The following is a 1,512-nucleotide window of genomic DNA, read 5'->3' on the forward strand; positions in this document are numbered from 1 at the left end:
CATGAGTTCCACGTGTCCTCTCGGCTGAGACCCGGTGGGCCTCCAAACCCACCCTCCTGCAGCCTCCGCCTCACCCAACCCTGCCAGCACCCCCGTGGCAAGGAGCAGCCACCTGGGGATAGGGAAACCCAGCACCAGGCTCCCTCCAGCAGCCCCTGGCCACTGGGCAGAGGTCAGAGGCCACCGGGCAGAGGTCAGAGCCCGCCGGAAGGGGCCATTCCCAAGTTAGGGAGCCCCCATGGTGATGAACCTCTTCCCTACCTTTCAGGACATGCAGTGAGGTTCCCTGCTTCAGGTCCCAGATGCGCATGGACCCATCCTCGTAGCCCACCACCGCTCGCTTCCCTGGATGAGACAGAGGTCCCCTCATCCCTTCAGCTCCAGCTCAGCACAGACTGGCAGAAGCAGGAGGGCAGATGCTGGCAGCGAGATCTGTCACAGAGCTGGTGACATTCTCCACCCCGGACAGCCCCTGTGCCTCACCGTCGGGCAGGATCCTGCCGCACGTGGCCGGGCACGCAGGGCCCTGGAAGGTTTTGCAGTCGCCGCTGGGGATCTTCCACATCCAGGAGTTGCCATCAGCCGTGCCCGCCAGAAGGACGTGGGCTTGAGGGTGCCACTCCATCCACTGGGCAGACAGGGACAGGCAGTGTCACCGGGGTGGCGTGTCCCCCTCCACCCAGCTCAGTCCCAGCTGCTGGCCCACGAGCTCCCCGCAGCACCAGTGGTTCCGCTGCTCACCTCCAAGTCCCCCACCTCGAAGGACCACACTTCCTCCTTGGCATCCACCCGCCACACTTTGATAAGCCCAGACATGTCGCCCGTGGCCACAAACACAGAGTCGTGACTGAATCCAGCACAGGTGACCGAATCCTTGTGTCCTAGAGATGTTGGGGGACAGAGACTGCTCAGGCCAAGCTACGGAGGACGGTCAAGAGCCTGGCTCCAGCAGAGCATCGGCTGGGGAAGAGTGTATCCAGAGAGATGTGGCTGGGAGGGGACACGGCCGCTCACCTGGATGGCCTCGAGCACCCCACCTGAGCATTCGAACAGGAGCTCTCCGTCGCTCACACGCCAGACGAAAGCCTTGTCATCCTCCCCGCCTGTCACTGCCAGCGTGTTGGTCTTGGGGTCAAGGCTCACACAGAAAACAGAAGCTTCACAGAAGAGAAGAGAGAGGCGACATGGCTCAGATACCACTCACACCCCACCCGATGTTCCCAGGGAATCCAAACCCATCGCAACGCCAAGTCTGGGTGAGCTGAATTCCCAACCCAAACCGATTCTTCCTGCGGGGGGAGAGCGGCGCAGGCTGGCTGCCAAGCTCAGGGCCCGTTGCCGCAGTAGGGGCTCAAGATGCTTCTCTACCGGAGCACAAGTTAGAAACAAGCAAAGCCCCAAAGCACCAGAGCCCCGACTCCTGCAAGCTCTCCTGGGAACGGCCAAGAGGACCTGCTGCAGCCCCTTCCTCTGGGGAAAGCCAGGGTGGGAGGAGGTCCCAAGGGGGACCCC

The 1,512-nt window shown here is 62.7% G+C and overlaps 1 protein-coding gene across 1 annotated transcript; it reads right to left on the reverse strand.

Annotated features, from left to right (window-relative positions):
• Positions 1 to 250: 250 nt before the first annotated feature.
• On the reverse strand, positions 251 to 1,157 carry AAMP (angio-associated, migratory cell protein; the record flags this gene model as incomplete). Its single annotated transcript, XM_010148274.1, has 4 exons — positions 251 to 345; positions 484 to 628; positions 742 to 881; positions 1,038 to 1,157. Coding segments are annotated over 4 exons (500 nt in total), but the record flags the coding sequence as incomplete, so codon positions are not given.
• Between the last annotated feature and the right edge of the window lie 355 nt (positions 1,158 to 1,512).

This window comes from Eurypyga helias, unplaced genomic scaffold (genome assembly GCF_000690775.1).
Source record: "Eurypyga helias isolate BGI_N326 unplaced genomic scaffold, ASM69077v1 scaffold34363, whole genome shotgun sequence".
Lineage (NCBI taxonomy): Eukaryota > Metazoa > Chordata > Aves > Eurypygiformes > Eurypygidae > Eurypyga > Eurypyga helias.